This window comes from Manacus vitellinus, unplaced genomic scaffold (genome assembly GCF_001715985.3).
Source record: "Manacus vitellinus isolate BGI_N305 unplaced genomic scaffold, ASM171598v3 scaffold_0_pilon, whole genome shotgun sequence".
Lineage (NCBI taxonomy): Eukaryota > Metazoa > Chordata > Aves > Passeriformes > Pipridae > Manacus > Manacus vitellinus.
In genome coordinates, this window is record NW_021938789.1 from 53669881 (window position 1) to 53688365 (window position 18485).

Sequence of the window (18485 nt, forward strand, 5' to 3'; positions counted from 1 at the left end):
ACCATGATACCAGTCAATTCAAAAAGTGGTGTAAAATGGGACAGGAGTGGTAAGTTCTTTATGGCCGCTGGGGGAATGATGAAGAGAAATCAACTTTACTGCAGAAAAAATGATGCAAAATTGGGAGATGTTGGGAGAAAACTGAGTGGTTAGATGTTGGAGGAAGATTGGAGATATTGTGGAATTCCTATTATTGGAGATTAATGACATACTGACTTGGGCAAAGTACGGCTTATCCTGCTCAGGGCAATAGGATAAACTTTTTCAGATATATTGTTTCTGTACTTTACAGTCCTGTACTGGAGCAGCATTGCACTGCTTCATGTACTAGAATCTGTTCCAAACAAAACAAGATGCAAACACTTCCAAAATTGTCCTATAAACAAGCAAAGTAATAAGCAGGAAATATTGATCTAGTTACAGTCTGTTTTATTAGCAGTTTAAATTCAACTTGAATAGAGAACCAAAATACATTTAAGTGAACACAATGAAAATAGTGTACAATTACGTGGATTAAAATGTACATTAGAAGCTCTTTCTTCCATCCGTGCTGTGCTTCCCTTTTTGGTATATCAAATGTGAATCAAGAACAAGAATCACATTTCTGGATGGGCCTGGATCTTTGCAGAGTCTGACCAAAGGCAAATAAAATGTAACATTTCCATAGATCAGACTTCATGTTTATTTCTTGTCTTTAGGTTGTCCAATCCTGTCAGATTAACGTGTTACTTATTAATTAGTAAACAGTTGTAAATGATGTTGACAGTACCAAACTATGTCATTGTTTCAGTTATGCCTACCATTTCATTCTGCTGAATTCAGTCATTGGTTTTCAGCTTATTCTCCAGTTAAAGCTTGCTTCTGCTGGCAGAGGATAAGGAATTGGGAAATTTTCATTGCTTTGTTAATTAGACTACTGATTTCTCAGACTCAACAGCAAGTGATAGCATTTTCTATCACTTTCTATCTCCTCTGGGTCACAGTTGTCAGAAACAGATTTTAAAATTTATTTTGCTGTGTGAAGCCAGGAACCTTTGTTTTCTTCCTCACCAGCTGCAGTCTTCCTTTCTTTGCATATCTAGGCAGACTACTTGGTCGCTTCAGCATATCCCAAATGCCACTGTAAAAATCACCCTTGAAAGGCCTCTGCTTTGCAAGAGTGAAGTCCTCTTTGTAGTCTGTCTTACATGATAAGGTGATCTTGTGCTCTCCTTTTCAGTCCCTGTACAACTCGTCCCCTGCTTCAGTAGCTGCTTTTCATTTACTTCCTCCCGTTGGTTTATCCAGTTAAAGCAGTGACTCATCCACTTGTCTGTGTGTCTCCCAGATTTGTACCTGATCCTTGCTCTTACATATGGCACACCAGGAGTTGGACTTGAGGATCCTTGTGGGTCCCTTCCAACTCACGATATTCTATGATTCTAACACTTAGGGTCACATTTAGAGGTTCTTCATCCACCACAGCTCTACCTGAAAATCAGTGATTTGCTTCCCAGAGTGTGTAATCAGTTTTATGGAAGCTTTAGGATCCTGTCTTGCTCATTTCTTCTGTTTCCTGAATAAAGGTGTATGCCTGAGTGCACTTTGTAGGGTGAATGGGATGATGCTGTAAGATCTCGTTTTCATTCCTGCTTTGCACTTTATTCCATGTGTTTCCATGCATATGTGTGTCTGTGTATATATCTATATAAAGTCTGTGTTATTGTCTAGAAATTTCTCAGCAAAATCTCATTTCCCATTGTGCTAGACACTTAAGTGAAAAAATGTCTGTACCAAGATAGCTCAAAATTTTCATATATGTCAAGATACAACAGATTGGGGGGGAAGGGAAACACTATTTGTGGTAGCAGTAAAATAGCTAATGAGAACAGATGTCAGTTCATTGAAGTAAGTGAGACAAAGTCACCAGGCAAACACGATGAAAAGATTCAGAGGAGGAAAAACTGGCATTTTAATGGAGCATTTATCTATACAAAGGTGGAAATGCTTGGTGAGGGCTCAGAGGAGAGCCTGCCCAAAGGCTGTTACAGCTGCCTCAAGGGGAGAATTGGCAGCTTGTACCTTTGGTAGCTGTGGTGCAGCAAGGTGCTGTAGGTTGCTTTTGGAGAGCAGAGGCAGGTGGCAGTGGAAGGGTGTGCAGGAAAACTCTCCAGCATTTGGCATGGGGTGGAAGGGAGAAAGCTGACAGCTGTTGAGGTTGGAAAGGTGGTGGTGGTTGTAGCTCAGCTGCAGTGCTCGGGCACTGAAGTTGGGACCTGAATGGAGAAGCTCAAGTATTTGAAATGCAGATGTACACTGGCATGGCATACAGAGCCAGCACAGTTAAAGGTGGTCAGAGTTGGGTTTGTTTTGCAGCATATTGTCTACCCTCAGGCTGCCTAGACCACTAGTAGTGTAGTGCATACTTTGAAATAATCCCAAATTATACCTTGTTTGAAGTGATCTTTTTTTCCCTTATGTCTTTTACGTTTTTTGTATTTACTCCAGTTGCCACGTTCTCTTCTCCTTTTGTTCTTTTTTTAAACCTCCATCACTTTCTGTGTCCTGTGCTGTGTCCATTTTGGTTTCCCCTTTCCTTCTGCTTTGCACTAGAGGTAGCATATGTTCTTTTAATGTGCTTTTGATATCACTTGCAGATCCAAGTATGTCCTGCAAAATGAATAAAGATCTGTTGGGTCAGGATCAGTTTGGTTCTGGCTCCGGCAGAGCTTTACACATGTGATAAAACAAGATCTTTGTAATCAATATTATGTCTTTAGCTATACAAATAATAAATATCTTTTTGATAGACATCAAGGCAAGCTCTGAATATCATCTTTAAAAAAAAAATCTGATTCAAGGGCATTATCATTGCAAGTCTTATAATTCCCTCTACATAGAAATATGACTAATTTTCTAAACTTCACATTTCACTTTAAAGAACTGGAAGCCAGCATGAATTTGCAGAGCATTTTACATTGTTTATTTGCTAAATTTGAACACTGATACAATTCTACAAACAAGATATTACTCTTTTAAAACTGCTGAATTAAATCATAATATTTACAGGGGTTTATCTACTATTTGATAGCATTTTGTTCTCTAGCATTTCTGGATCCTGTATTTTTAACAATAATACTGATGAAAACTATTAATTTTGAGCTTATGAAAAATAGTTATCAAGTGTCTAGATTCCATAACTTCATTTGTGTATATTGTCTGGGCACAAAGGGAGTATAGATTAGCTTCCTCTAGACCCAACTTGTATAGCATGTGTAAGTTTACTATGATATTTTTAAAAAAAGAGTATAGTAATTTACCTATCTTGTAACTACACTTCCAGGTAAATGTCTTGTTATTTGACTTAGAGTAGCATTCCCTGAAGAACAGAAGCCTATTTAGTGTTTTACACATGGCACAAAAACTCTCAATCCTGAGATCACAGGCCTCCTTGTGCCAACTTTGAGACAGGAGTCTTTACATGTGAAGGATCAATACTAAGGAACCAGTTGTCTGTCACTTGTGGCTTATTTCTTCCTCTATTATACTGTAATTTATTGTTAGAACTACAGAGGAGGTCTTTTGGAAGTGCCTTTTTAAAAATCCAACATCATGACTTTTCAAATGCTTCACCTTATTTTACTTTTTTTTTTATTATTTTTATTGGAATATACGAGACCTTCTAAAATACTTATTCAACCAAAGTCGTGTCAGATTTTTGAAGTATTAACCTCAGGTGTATAGGCAGTGTCTTTCGTTATTGTTTTTTTCCTTCAATTACTACTCTATCTCAGGTGATTTAAAAATATAAGGATTATAATATGATATCCTGGCTGCAGTAACACTGAACAGGAGGGGCAAGGCGTCCTGCAGTTATAGATAATACACAGTCACTGCTGTGCAGCCATTTGGATGAAATTCTTGTCCTAACCCCAAACAGGCTTCAGACTTCAGCTTTGTCACGTGAAATGCCCCATGCCTGCCCCATCCTGTGGTCTCTGTGGAGAGTCAGAGCATTTCCAGGGGGCAATCCTGATGAACATGGCTTTTGCACTCAGTTTTGCCCCCGATTCAGAGGTGGCTTAGTCGGTTTTGTAGTTGGTATCGCAGTTAGAGAGGAAATGTGAAAAACAGCTTCTAAAGACCGACTTGGAGTACGTACTGCTCAGAGTTTGTATTTAATCTTTAGTTGTTGGTTTCTGTGGGAGTTACCAAACCAGTTGAGCTACAGCACTGGCATAAAGCCAAATGAAAAATACAGTTTTCTTCACTGTAAACATGACTGTCAAGCAGTAATGTTTTTCTCAGCTTCATTTTAAAGGCATTATAATGGAAGAAAATGAAACTAAAACACATTTTAATGCCAGTTTTATATGTCGAAGAATGTTATTTCTTTTTTCTTTTAATGAAAAACTCTTGAAGAATAGAATATAAAAAATTATGCCTAAGTATGTAATCAATTATCTATGTTGCTAGATACTTGATGGGGCTGGTAAACCAATACATTTTTTTGTTATGGTGTAGTTATGGCATGAATGCATTTTTTTTGCCTCTGCAAACATGAAAGATATGTAAAGTTCTTTATTTTTAGTCCTGTTTTGATAACAGAAAAAAATAGTGCCTGATAAACTTAATGAATAATAATAGCAAACATCAATCTCTATCCACTCCTTCAGGCTTATTTTTAAACTGTTTTCAATGGCCAATGGCTCTGTTAACTCATCATCAGACATTCTGCTGAACTTGGCCATCCTTGCTTTGCTTTTCGGGTTTATTTTGTTGAAAAATCTGTAAATTCTGCTTTGCCTTTCTAAGATAAATGTAAACTGTCTTTAATGATCACAGTGATTTTACCAGGATGTCGTCATATAGGTACAACTGCACCAAATGGGGAACAACAGTATTTTCACATACTTTTCAGGATTAAATTTGTTAGGGTTGCCTGCTTTGCCTGTAACTCTATCTGTTTTATTTTGCAGAGTGAGGAAAAGGCTCGTTTAACAAAATGTTTGATCAGCTGCTGCTTTGTAAGATGGCTTTTTGGGTGCTAGTATCAGAAATTAGATCTTGAAGAATAGATGCCATATCCGTCTAACTTGATGCATCAGAGAATAAAAAATCCTTCAGTTCTGCTTCATTGTTTAAATGAGCTTTTTTAAGAGTTTCATAATAGAAAAGTAAGAAATAGGATTTGAAGGGACTTTTTAGAAGGATCTTCTCATCTGTCCTGTCTCTTGAGACAGAATAAGGTGCAGTGAAACCTTTCCTGACAGATACTTGTTTCACTTCTTCCTTATAATCTCAAATGACAACTATTCCTCTGTAACCTGTGCTAACACTTCCAATAATTAGGAAGTTTTTAAGTATGTGTGGTTAGTTGAACAAAAGAATTTTAAATTAAATTTTATTAGGACCAGCATATCTTTATTTGCATATTCAAACCTTTTATTAAAAAATTTAACCTGCCTCACTTGGTCTGGATATCTGCAGGCAGGGAGAAAATAAGGAACTGCTGAAAGCAGACATACATCAATTAATGAAATTAATTTCCTTCAGCTCTCTGAAGGAAAGGCGATGAAAGTTACACAAAGATCTCTGAAGTTTTCTGTAGGTCACCTGAGGGTTGTTGGTGCTGAGATCAACCGTGAAGATCCCTTACGGTGTAATGGAAACAACACCAAACTGATGTTCAGATTTTGGACTCACTGCTCCGTGCAGTATGTGCTTCAGTACTAATGAATTGTATTCAGGTTTTGAAGACAATAGTCAAGGAGCATCTCTTTTTGACTGGACACCTTCAAGATCCTTCTGTATGATTAGTAACATCGCTGTTTTCTGTAGCAATGTCCCATGTTTACCCTAATAAATAAATTTTTCTGTTGAATCTTGAGATGAACCAGCTCCTCAGAGTTCAAGGTACTGTCCCAGCAAGGAAGTGTTGAAAACAACAGGCTATTGTTGCACTTGGGTGTGCATTGTCCTGGACCCTGGGCGTCTGTATCCTGCCTCGCTCATTCCCAGCCTCTGGCTCTGGGCAGGCAGCCCCAGTGTCAAGGAAGCAGTAAAACATTAATGGCTGCTGTCACCAGCAGTGGTCTGAGAGCAGTAGCAGCTCCACTGTTGAGGAGAATTTTCTTAAAACAGTGGTTTGTAGAAGAGCAGTGAGGTAGTTCTGTGGGTCTTACTGGGGAGTTTTCTGCACCGTAATAGGAGGAGCAGGAACAAGCACATAGAGCAAGCTTTGAAAACTTCCCAGGAGGCAGTGGCGTGGCATGTTGAGTTGGAGTGGAAGTGAACGTTTTGATAATGGAGAAGAGAGGAGGGATGAGATGGAGGTTGGCCAGAAAGGATCCTAAAACTACAAAAAAGGTACTATATTTAAGGAAAGATGGGGGAGGGGAATTGATGACAGAAAAAAAGTTGAGGAGGTAGACTTGGGAAAGGACACAGACTAAGAAGGGTATTTGCAATAGTATTCCAGGTAGGAGTGAGATAGGCTTGTATTTACTGATGCCGGTAAAAGGAATGTTGTAATAATCAAGAGACAGGAAGATAAAAGTCCAGAGAAGGGTTTTAGGTGTGAACAGATAGATAAGAAAAACTGTATTTGAGAGAAGTTAACTCTGAAAGAGCTGCAAACATTTAAATTTAGTTCATTATTTACTGATTTTAAAGATTTTATTTTTTTTTATGTTTTCCTATAGTGAAAAGGGTGGTGGTGGGTTTTTTGTTTGGTTCTTTATGTGTGTTTTTTTAATTGAATTGTCTTGATTTTTAATTCCCGTTCCTCCCTCATGCTACAAGATCATTTTGCTGGGGCAGGAGCAGAGCTTTCTGCTGGCTTTCATATCTCTGATTCACATGGTAAAGTTGGGAATGCAACCCACAGAGAATGTCTGGCGTCTCTTCAACAAGTGGAAGCACCGTAGCATTGCTGTCTTCTAAGAATACTTAGTAAAGAACAGTAGGAAGGGTAGCATTAAAGAAAAAAAAAGGAAATTAAAAGAAAAGGGGAGGCAAATCATCTGAGAAATGTTGATAGCAGTGAGAAAGGTGTTACACGAGGCCCAGTCATTTTTCTTTAAGTGGGTAGATATTTTTAACATGATTTCAGAATTACTCAAGAGAAGGGGCAGAGCTCTTATGGAAGTATCAAAGAGGCAAAAGCAAATGGACTTCTTAGCTTGGGCTGTTCAGAATAGGTTGACTACGTTTCCAGCTGAGGCAAAAGCTTAGGAATGCTCTGGATCTGCTTATTTTTGGCAGATTTCTTTTGATGGCCAAATGCAATTGAGAACACGAATTGCAGTCTTGTAGGTGATAAGTGATTAATTTAAGCTACAAAACAGATACAGTTCTGAAATTTTTAGTTGGCACCAACTACAGTAACTAGAATGTTTTATGCATGTCTGCATGGAGACAGATACTGGACATTTTGTCATCTATAAAAACATCCAGTAAAGCAATGAAAATGAGCTTATAGGTTTGTTTTGGTCATCTTTCCAGTGTGCCAATGCTGCAGGCAGTGAAGTATTTCTTAAGGTTCTGCACCTGTTTCTCTTTAAAACTTTGATAGTATACTTCTGCTTCCATTTTCTATAAAGCCAAGGGTTTTGCTGACTTTCTGTACTGACTTTGCTCTTGCGCTGCTCATTTTCACAGCCCGGAAGTCCAAAAAGTTGGGGAAATTGAAAGGGATGCACGAGGAGCAGCCACAGCAGCGGCAGCAGCCACCACCCCAGAGCCCCGAGGAAGGGACGACGTACATTGCACCTGTGACCGAGCCCTCTGTAAACACTGCACTTGTCCCCCACATGTCTGCTATCTCACCAGCACTTACTCCCTCTCCTGTTAAGATCCTCGAAAGCATTGAACCGGAGATCGTGTACGCAGGATACGACAGCTCGAAGCCAGACACAGCGGAGTACCTGCTTTCCACCTTAAACCGCCTGGCCGGCAAGCAGATGATTCAGGTGGTGAAGTGGGCAAAGATACTTCCAGGTAGGACCATGAGTCGTTTGGTGAAATGTCACTTGACTGTTTCTTTTAGGTCAAAGAACTATTTGCTTGACAAATTGGGTCTTTAATCTATGGAGTCTGTTTGAAAAAACGCGCGATGGGAGGTGCAGGATGAACATCTGAGAGAAGATTGTTGCGGATTTTTTGATTTATATAATGTTTGTTTCATATGTCTGTGACTGATATTTAAAAAGCTTTCATTCTGAATAACAGTCTCTTCGAGTTCTGTCACTGGAATGAAAAATTACAGATTTGTTTTTTCAGAAGTATCCTTTGTGGGAGTGTTGCTCTTGTTTGTGGACTCTAGAAGAGTAATGAGCAATGTATTCAGTGATGGTTTGACCAACCTTTGTTGCTTATGGGTATTTTCTGTTTTCGTCTCTAGGATTTAGAAACTTGCCTCTTGAGGACCAAATTACTTTAATTCAGTATTCATGGATGTGTCTGTCGTCGTTTGCCTTGAGTTGGAGATCATACAAACACACAAACAGCCAGTTCCTCTATTTTGCTCCAGACCTGATCTTCGATGAGTAAGTATTCCTTAATGGCCCTTTCTGGTACAGGCTGGAAGGTTTCCTCTGTCTTTATTTGGTTTTCAGGCTTAAAAAGTAGCTAAATTTTGGGGTTTTTTTTCAGTGACTCACTTTTCAGTTGCCAAAGCTTTGATACTGCCATCCACTTCTCCTTATGTATGTGGATGTGTTTTCAAATTAGGACCATCCTACTGGCTTGAAATATGACTGATACATGACCAAGATTTATAGGAAAGAACATTTTTTGGTATCTACTGGAGCTTGGAAAAATGTCTAACTTCTAGGAAATGTGAATGTTTAAATTACTGGGTTTTTCAGTGCAGTCATATAATGGTGCTTTTGTTAACAATATACAGCTGTTCAATGTGTTTTCTTGACAGTCTTAATTACCCTTCTTTGCAACCATGAAAGAAGCCGAAATGTTTTTTTCAGTAATGAAACATAACTTCTTTTATGATGCATTCAGACAAAAAGAAGGATCAGACATTCTGTCTGAGTATGTGTTCTTTCATATTTTAAGTTTGTGTGTGTTTAGTGCTTTGCTTTTGATGACTATAATTTAATTTCTGTTCCATTCTCCTAGTGTTTATTACAAGACAGTAAAGTCAAAATCTAAGTGAATACACAGGCAGTCAGGTGAGGGTCGCATCATTTTCTTATCCCAGAAGGTTGAGGGTTTTTTTCTAGAGGTAAAAATGAGACATAATCAATAAGATGTGAGTGTACTTGAAGGAAAAAAAAAAAACAAACCAGGAAAAAAATTATCAAAAAATAACTTACCACTCAATCCCCTAAAGCATTCTGAAATCTTTTTCTTGGAGAAGATGCTTTGTCGCTGTCCGTCTTAATAGTCTGTCTTTGATTTAGGAATTCCTAAATAATTAATGAGTATGAGATTGGTCCCCAAGCAGTGAGCAATATCAAAGGAGGATTCTTTGGTTTGGTTTGTTTTTAAGAGGGTGGACTGGTGATTCATTGCATGTGGTTGAAAATGTAATGTCAGCCATTTTCCTTGTTGAAAGCACCTCCATTACGACTCGGACATTAGAGAATTATCACAGAAGAAAAATAGTATCTGCAGCTAAAGCTAAGTGAAAATGTGAACTTTGAAGAGTTTAGTTCTCCTGGGGAAATGCAGACTAAAAGTTCGAACACAAAAGCAGCTTTCCCTCATCTGAAGAAAATCAGTCAGGGGGTCAAAATTTATTGGACAGGGAAATCAATCCTGCTTGCAAACAAAAGAGTGTGTGCATTGCTAGCATTTGTGATACTACAGATAGAAGCAACTTCCAGAAGTCGAGATCAATTGTGAGTTTTATGCTGCAAACCTGGAATGGAGGTACCTGCAGAGTTATATTGAGGTTGAGGTTAGAAAAAGGGAATGCAGTGTCATCATGGAGTGCAAAATTAAAACATCCCACATCAGATATATATATATATGTAAGGTAGTGGTCTGGCCTTCTACATATTTAGTAATGTACTCATTGCAAAGCTCCCAAAGGGAGCAGAAGGCAGTTGCTTCTAAATAGACAAAAATTACCTACCAGGAGCTGTGAGAAGGGGACAGGGGCTTTTGAAGTAGCTAATCAGGGCAAGAAATTTCCTTGGAGATAAAAGAGTAGGAGAACAGTGTTTACTCCGAAACAGTAATGGCCACATTGCTGGAATAGGAGGGGTTTTTGTCATTTTGCTCATGTTTCATACTTGATGGGAATCATAGCTGATATTTGTTCTCAGTTTCTCATGTTGCCACTCAGGATGGTCTTTGGGACTGCATTTAGAGTCCAAGTTTTGGGCTCTCCAGCCAAGTTGTTTTTGGAAGTTGTTGAGAAACTGCACAGAGCCCGTGGAGGTTGGCCAAGGTGGTCGGGGGCTGACTGGGACAGTGAGGGATCTGGGCTCATGCAGCCAGGAGAATACTGTGCTGGGTGCAGTGGGGATTTAATTGCAGTCTTCAGCTTCTGGAGGAGTTGTTGTAGAAAAGATGAAATCAGGCTCTTTATAGAGGTGCTCAGTGGAAAAATGAGTTTTTGATTGCAAGTCTAGCACAACAAACTGCCTCCTGGGCAGCAGGAGAAGACATTTCATAAAGAGATGGTGAAATAGCAGAGCAAGTGCCCAGAAGGACCTTGGAGTCTTTGGCTTAGAAGATGTCCAAGCCTTCACTGGGCAAAGCCTGTGCCAGCTTTGATATTAGCCCTGCTGTGAGCAGGGATTTGGACTTGAAACCTCTAGAGGTCCCTCCCAAGCTACTGTGTCGTGATTCTAAGTTCAAGAGATGCAGTCCTTTTTCCAGTTTTGAAGTAAAGTAAGAGAATTGCTGGAATTATGCAAGTTGGCCAAGACAGCTCAGTGTAGAAAACATTCAGATAAGCAAAAAGCATAATACTGTTTGTGAAGTGCTTTGAGGGTTTGCTCTGGAGTTGCTGAAGGCTAATCTTACATTACTTTTTGAGTACCATCAACTTGGAAATGTAATGTGTAGTTCTAAGTATTGGCTTCTGTTTCTGTGCCACAAGGTTTTATCAGACCTCCCTAAAGTTCATTGCGTACCACTTTTTGAGTGTTTTACTGTCCTCAGCATTTTAGGACTGTATTAATTGATGCAGAATGAAAGGGAGATGCTTTACAGTGACTTTTCCTTCTGATGGCTTGAGTGAGTAATCTTTCTGTTATCACTTGGCCAAGATTTTCTTGGTATTTCTTCATATTGTGTCTGCAGAGGTCATTTCCCGTCTCCATGCAAGAAAAAATCAGGAATGTCCCTGGCCAGTAGCATACACTCAGTGCCCCAGAGGGTTCAGCATTTTCTTCAATGAACAGTTAAAAAAGAGTGAAAGTAGAGGTTGGCATTAGCAGAATTATGTGGCTTTGTTTTATGTTAAATGAATTTTCCGTTTACTCTTAACTACTGTGAATAAAAGGAAGTCGTAATGTTTCTGGAAGGCCATGATATATGATCTTATTTTCTTTCTTATTCTGAAGGCCTGTAAACAAGGCAAATAACAAATGAGGATCCCTGTTGTTAATAGCTGTTAAATGTAACTTTGATTGTATAAATACAGTGCAAAATGCCTCCCTACTCATATGTGGTTTGATTTCCTGTTAGGCTTATGGAAGGCTGGAAATATTTGTCCGCCTTCATTTAGTCATGCTACATGTCTAATTAAGTGTACTGTTTGTCTCTATGGATCAGGCATATATTCCATTGATTTAATTGGGTTTAAGTAAACATGCAGATTTCAACTGAGGGATGAGAAAATGGCTGCTCGGCCTGTTGCAGAAATGCCTAAAAACAGCTTGAAAAGAGGCATAAAACAGACCAGTGTATATTTTATGTTGTGTTTGTGTAAGTTATGGCATGTGTGATTTTTTAGTCCATTTCTTTTGTAGCGTAGTAGTTGCAATCAAAACTAATATTCTGTAGGCACAAGCTTTGGGTTTAATCCACAGTAAATCGTTAAAAAGACTGTCATATACATGACACCACATAATTGCTATGGTGGGTAAACACTCTTAAAGAAGGATTGTTGCATATGTAATAACACTCAAAAGGTGTTGCAGTTATGTTCCTAAAGCTGTGCAAACTCAAATTCAGGAAGTTGCAAAATTCCAAAATTAAGGTGGTCCATGAAGCCATAGTTTAAACCTTTTGGGCATATGCATTGAAGAATGTATCCATAACCAAACCCTTAAGTTATGCTATCCCATAATATTTTTCTCATGTGACTCCTTTGATCGGGTTGGATGAAATGTAGGGATGATACAGGATTATGTAGTAAGAGACTATTGGTGTTTTTCTTCATTTGTTGCCGTTGAGAAAGCCTTACCTTGAATGGATCTAGGGATTTGGGAGAACAGAGGGATATTAATGGGGAAGATTTTCTTAAGACGTGGCAAAAGACTGTCCCTAATTCAAACCCTGAGCCCTGAGACTTTTCAGATTCTTACTGCAAAAGTAACAGAAATCCTACAGAAAAAAAAAGTCTGTTGTTTATTTAACTCGTGGGAGGGAGAAAATTTCTCTTTAAGGCTTAACCAAAGACTTTAGCTGAAATTTTCTAATCTAATTCAACCTGAGGCAGGCATATGCATGGACAATTTAAGTCCAGAGCATTAAATGGGTAGAATTACCTACAATTGAAAGCAGGAAACTGAGCGGTGCTGCCTGGAATGGGTGCAAGAACAAAGCAAGGGATGTAACAAAACAAAATGGTTTGTAACACTACCTTGTTTTCAGGCATTCTGACTGAAACTATGCACAGTACACTGTTTACTGCAGGGAACAGCCTAAAATATGATTTTTAAGATATGGTCCTTGAAGGCAGGGAAGTTAGTTGCGAATTCCATTCGTCTTTCCCTTACTGGATGAATTAATCAGTGAACTAATAGCTAAGTTAGTGGCCTTTTGAAGGAAAAGTCCTCAACATTTTTGAAGAGAGGTGGTGTGACAGTTCATGTCTAGAAGAAATCCAATCTTTCAGTAGTAGGAGCTTGTCTTTGCAGTTGAAAAGTCAGATGCCTAAATTCCAGAGAAAGGCAAAGGATGGTTCTTCTTGCTCACGTTGTAATGGGCTCAGACACTGCTGTCCCACCGGCTAGTGGTGGCAACATCCCAGGTATCTGCTTCCACCCATACATTAAGTCAGGGCATTGGCTGGCAACCTTTCAGAGGCTCAGGAAGGAATAAAAACCATTTATGAGTGCAGCACTGCCAACAGAAACCTGACAGGAGCCAAGACATGGAATGGCAGGGATCCTCGCTCCCACAACGTGGGAAACCAGTGGGAGCAGTGGGACATGGGCTGCCTTTGGAGCCATGGCTTTTGCTCCCAGCACGTCTCCTCCTCCCAGCTGGAAGCCAGAAACTGCATCCCTCATGGCAAGCTGCACTGGAAGAGGTATGGTGACTTCTTATTTCTCCATTGGGCAAAAACCCAGCTGTGGAATTGCTGACGACTGTTAAAACTCAAGCCCTGCTCCTCTTTGGCATGTGTTGGTTTCTGCTGGCTTAAAAACCCCAAAAGGACAGCCTGACCCCAGAGTTCCCCCACAGGTCTTGATATATCTTTTGATTTTAAGTTTTACATGACTTCTTTGTGGATTTCTGAATCCTTGGGGACTTCTGAAGAGGCTGAAGATTCCACGATCATTTACTATTTTTAGAGAATTTACCCTAAAATTACCTTATTTACCATTCCAGCCTTATCTAGCTGTAAAACAGCAATGATGTGGGATACTGGCAGAATTCAGTAATGCTGAGACACACCATGTTGAGACTCTTTAGTACATTAAAGTACAGCATCAATATTTCAACAGTATTTTGCAAATGCACTGAATGACTAATGTGCTGTGTGTTTTCTTTCTCCTTTGATTTTTCTTGATTTGTCATCTGCAGCATAAAGAATAAATCATAGGTGCATAAGTATGCAGGTTCTGAATTTCCTGGCCATTGTACTTTATTCTGTCATTGTTTTTTTTTACCCCAGTCAAGGACTTGAGGATTTGCCTGATAAGAACAGCACTAGGAATTGCATGAGGTACCTGAAAGTATTGAAGTGAACTTGAAAAGCTGAGTCTAAAAACTGGGACCAGTTTTCACAAGCATTTGGATCAGTGATGTCTCTTTTCAATCTCTGAAATTGTTGTATTAAGTCATATGCAGCTCAGTCTTTACAGTAAAAGGGTTTCAGTAGAGGCTGAATATTATGTACAAAACATTAAGAGCAGAATATACCAATTGATATATTGGTTGGTGTTTTTGACTGATAAGGTGAGGCTTCAGGCCATGGATTTTGAATGCAGAAGTGGCTGTCCTTTCATTATTTCCATTTCAGGCAATTGTGACATTACTGGCTATTATAGTTTGTAGTGCAGTACGGATGGATTTTTTCATTACAAAATTCAATCATCTACTCCAAATATTTTTAAATAATACATACTATGTATGTAGTGTAGTTTAACAAACTAAGTTTATTACAAATTAATATAAATACACCCTTTAAAGTGCAAGATTTAAATTCAGTAAAATCAAACTGTAGTATTTCAAGCATGTCTCATGCTATGCTTTTGATAATTGTCCCAAGTGTGAGGTTTTAACATTTAAAAGGAGACAGAGGTTGATATTAGCAATAGAGTAGAAAAACAGAGCATACATTTTTCAAATAAGAAAGTTGTTGTAGAGCAAATGAGGTAGAGAGAGGCAGGGAAAATAGCTTCAGTACATTGGGATTTCTGTGAAGTTTCTATGGTAGTGTTGTCATGGGATGTGGATGGGCAGAGGATTTTGTAACATTGAGGAAAGTCATAAAATTAAAGTGAGAATTAAGATGTAGCTCAGCTGAATAGCTAAGATTTTCTTTTAAATCTACGTTTAATAACTATGTATATTTTATTAGTAAATAAAATGTTCATCGTCTTTTCATTATGTTTCTAATATCCTCTCACAATATATGCTTGTGGAAACTGGGACCATTAGGATTTGGTATTGCATAAGGCAGTGCAAGGATGCAGCAGCCTCTCTGTGCCCTTTCTGTGCTGAAGCCTGTAAGTCTTCCTGGTATTCTGATTTCTATGGTAACAGCAGGAAGATAGACGTAATAAAATAAGCTGAATATTTAAGAACAGGGTTTTTTTTAACCTTATATACCTTGAGGGTTTGAGGGGGGATGATTACTTAGATCATCTGTGAATAGTGATAAAACCAATAAGTAACTTTTTTATTGCTTAAATGATTACTTTTTTGCTTTTATGTTCTGCAGGATGGTGACTGTTAACCCTTTTGGCTTCTTTTGCAATCTGTTAATCCTGTAGTTTCTAAATTTAGGTACATATTTGTAATCTCTTTCATCTGGCAGTCTCCAAATCCCTCATTTTTAATTAGTGCTGCCGGAACAATGGTTGATGGGAGTTGTCAATGTTCACTCTTTGCTAATAAATTGTGTGTGTGATCCCTGATCTTGTTAAAAGGTCATCAAGCACTCCTTGATGATCCTCCCTGCATGATTTTTGTATGCATATATTATTTTGATGAGGAGTACTGCATTCATACAAACTGTCAGTGCAGTAAGAAGTATCTTTATCAGTATTTTTTTTATATATGTTGTTACTATTATTTACTTTTTCATTAAGTGCAGCTTAGTTCCCATCCAGAGATGTTCATGAAAGGATTTTGTTACATGGCCACCCCACGATAGTGCAGACACAGAAGGAAATTTTGAAAAGCTGCTGTCATACCTGTACATAATGGATGTAATATGCTTCAGCTAGATTTTCCAAGTCTTTATTTTGCTTTTTCTTTGTAAACAGGTCATTTGTTGGGCAAAGCAATAGATTTGATTTCTTTGCATAAATTTCTAAAGTCTCTGCCTTTTAATGCCTCTATCTCTAAACATTTCCTAAATTTCTGGAGTGTTTTGGTTCAAACTGTGAAACTGTAAGGGAAAACAGGAGATGAAGTATTTTTAAGGAGTTCTGTAAAAGTGTGGAAACCGCTAGAAGAAAGGTCCATCTAGCACAGTTTCTCATCCTTTAAACTGGCCAGTTGCAAAGAAAGCTTAAGATCAGGACAAGGGTAAAATGATACTTCTTCATTTGCCTGTTACAGCAGTCAGTGATTTGGGTACTTTCTGAATGTGAGGTTGCATTTGGACAGTTGTGCTTAATAACCCTTTTGTACCTTTCTTCTGTGAATTTGCCTAATAACTTTTCGAATGCATTTATAATCTTGACATCTAAAATGTTCCGTGGCAGTCGCTTCTGCAGTTTAATCATGCATATTTGGTTGTTGGAGATGTTTCTAAAGCAGGTGGCTGATAATTTCATGGAGTGCCACTTCATTCCTGTGTTTGTAGTAGTAGTGGATATAATCCTTCTCATCCTGTGTGTGGCATTCGTCACTTAGATCACCGTCAAGTCCTGTTGTTTCTTCTATGAGCTGAAGAATCAGGTAGTCAGTGTAATCCTCCTTTGTATATCAGTTGTCTGCAATCCCTGGCCATCCTCAGCTCTTCCCTCCATGCTTTTGCCAGCCCATTGTATTAATTCTGGGAGGAGACCAGACTGACATGCTGATTTCAGGGCGCAGTGGACGCAGTAGCAAAATTACAAATTCTGTCTTGCTTTTGACTCTTCTCTCACGTCTTCACTTTTTTTTTTGACAAACACTGAGCAAACATTTTCAAAAGGCAGAAGCCCCCAAAAACCTGTCCTAGGTTATGCCTAGATCTCTTTATTGTGTGATGTTTGTTAATCTTGTTGTTTTGTATGTATGATGGGAGGTGATTATACTGTCTACATTGTCCGTGTAGTGGTTTTCACCTTCCATTTTGTCAGCCAGCCACACAGACTTGCAGGATTTTTCAGTCTTTCACAGGCAGCTCTGGATTTCATCACCTGGAGTCATCAGCGAGCCCTATCACTTCCATAGATCTGATTTTTTTTTTCAGGTGATATATGAGCACAGTTCTCAATCCTTGCCCCAGCGTGGAGCTCTGTGAGACTTCCCCGGTAACCTCCATTACTTGTGGGAGATGTCCATTTGTTATGACCCTCAGTCTCCTATTTTTAAGCTGCTAATAATCCCTGAAGAGACCTCCTCCTTATCCCTAAGCTCTCTTTAAGAGCTTTCAGGAGATCTTTTTAATAGCTTTAAAATCCAACCTTGCCAGGATTGCATCCCCACATACCTCTTCATGCAAAGCAGTGTGCAGGTCCTAGACCAGTAATTACCCTTGCTGGCACACTGACAGATGGTATTAGAGCCCATACCCACGATGCACGCCCCAGTTTCCTTTGTGTGGAAACCAGGGCAGAGGAGAGGAGGAGGAGAGGGTTAGTGTTTGCTTAGGTCTCACCCCATATGGCTGTGGGATGCAGCTAGACCTGGCACATGCAAAGCATTTCCGTTGTACAGACGTTGCCTGTATCCACGAGAACATCCTTGTGCTGTCTTTGGAGTGCTCTTACAGATTCGTGAGACGTGACCTCTCTCTGCCGAAGTTCTGCTGACTTTCTTCCCGTACAGCATATTTATTTATCTATTCATGCTTCTCTTTCAATCGTTTTGCTAGATATAGAAACGAGACTTACTAGCCTCTGGTCTCTGGAGTGCTCCCTTCCCACTCTCAGACCCATTTTAAGAAATCAGTCACGTTTGTCGCCTTCCATGACTTTTATAAGGGCAATTTAAGCAATAAGCTGCACAGCACGGTTAGTAGTTCAGCAATTCCGTATTTAAGTTGCTTTACAGCTTGTGGATGGATGCCATCTGGTCTTGGTGATTTATTACTATTCATTTTACTGCTTTTTTTTTTTTTTCTGGTCTTTCTAAACCCTCTTTTACTTACACTTTAGTCTGAAACTAGTTCTCATACTTTGCTTACTTAAAAGGCTCTGGTGCAGAGCCTTCCTGTACTCCTCTATGGAAAGCACTCATGCAAAGATTTCATTTAACTTTTCTGATCTTTCTCAAACACTTCTTTTTCATCTTGATCATCTGTTGGCCCAGTGAATGTTCTGGCAGGTTTCCGGCTTGTGATGTGTTCAAAAGGATTTGACTGTTACTTTTTATGACTTTAACATGAAGACTTGCCCAATGATTTTACATTTAACATGGCATAATTATGCTCTCTTAGTATTGTCTCAGCATGATTTTGGGACATCCACAAGCCTTTTGGGAGGATTTCTTTTCACTTCTCTCGAGGTCCTTGGCCAGGAGGATTAGGATAGGGGTTTGTTCCTTGCAAGTGTCTCTCTGAACATGGTGCTGCGTTAATCTTTCTACACATCGATGAGTTATTTGCTGGCATCTCCAAATGCCTTTCACATGCTTTGATTTGCTACTTCCTCTGTAGAGTTAAATGTGATTTAAAGAAAAATTAGGAAGTCATTTTTCTAGGCTGGTATGAGATGAAGACATGCCTCAGTTGACTTCCAGAAAATGCCAGGCTCTAT

At 39.0% G+C, this 18485-nt stretch overlaps 1 protein-coding gene across 2 annotated transcripts in view; it reads left to right on the forward strand.

Moving 5' to 3' along the window:
• NR3C2 (nuclear receptor subfamily 3 group C member 2) overlaps positions 1-18485 on the forward strand; it is a 201731-nt gene that overhangs the window by 158671 nt on the left and 24575 nt on the right. For both annotated transcript variants that reach the window (XM_018073490.2, XM_018073483.2), the window contains 2 exons: positions 7642-7980; positions 8384-8528. In XM_018073490.2, the coding sequence (XP_017928979.1) occupies positions 7642-7980; positions 8384-8528 (484 nt within the window). The remainder of the gene's footprint in view (positions 1-7641; positions 7981-8383; positions 8529-18485) is intronic.